The 219-nt window shown below is 39.7% G+C and overlaps 1 protein-coding gene across 1 annotated transcript in view; it reads left to right on the top strand.

Moving 5' to 3' along the window:
* Positions 1–52: 52 nt before the first annotated feature.
* Positions 53–219, top strand: part of LOC119594296 (fructose-2,6-bisphosphatase TIGAR-like) — a 1,968-nt gene continuing 1,801 nt past the window's right edge. Inside the window, exon 1 of the mRNA XM_037943357.1 lies at positions 53–136. Within this exon, the coding sequence (XP_037799285.1) occupies positions 53–136 (84 nt within the window). The remainder of the gene's footprint in view (positions 137–219) is intronic.

Raw genomic sequence — 219 nt, 5'->3', positions numbered from 1 at the left:
CCACTGATTTTCACTGCCAAGATGACTGAGGTTAGCAAAATAATGGCTGAATATGAAGCTGAACAAGATGGCATTTCAGTTCTCTTGTGCCTCTACAGCTAAAGTAGATTGTAGTCTGCTCTTGAAGATACCAAGGGTAATACAAACCAACACAAAATTGAATTTAGCAAGTGCAACAGATTCCCTAGGATAGATGTAGAGAATTCCCTGGGAGTTTCA

The sequence above is a fragment of the Penaeus monodon genome, chromosome 33 (genome assembly GCF_015228065.2).
Source record: "Penaeus monodon isolate SGIC_2016 chromosome 33, NSTDA_Pmon_1, whole genome shotgun sequence".
Taxonomy (NCBI): Eukaryota; Metazoa; Arthropoda; class Malacostraca; order Decapoda; family Penaeidae; genus Penaeus; species Penaeus monodon.
Note: the sequence above shows the minus strand (reverse complement) of the source record. Positions and strands in the feature narration are given on the sequence as shown.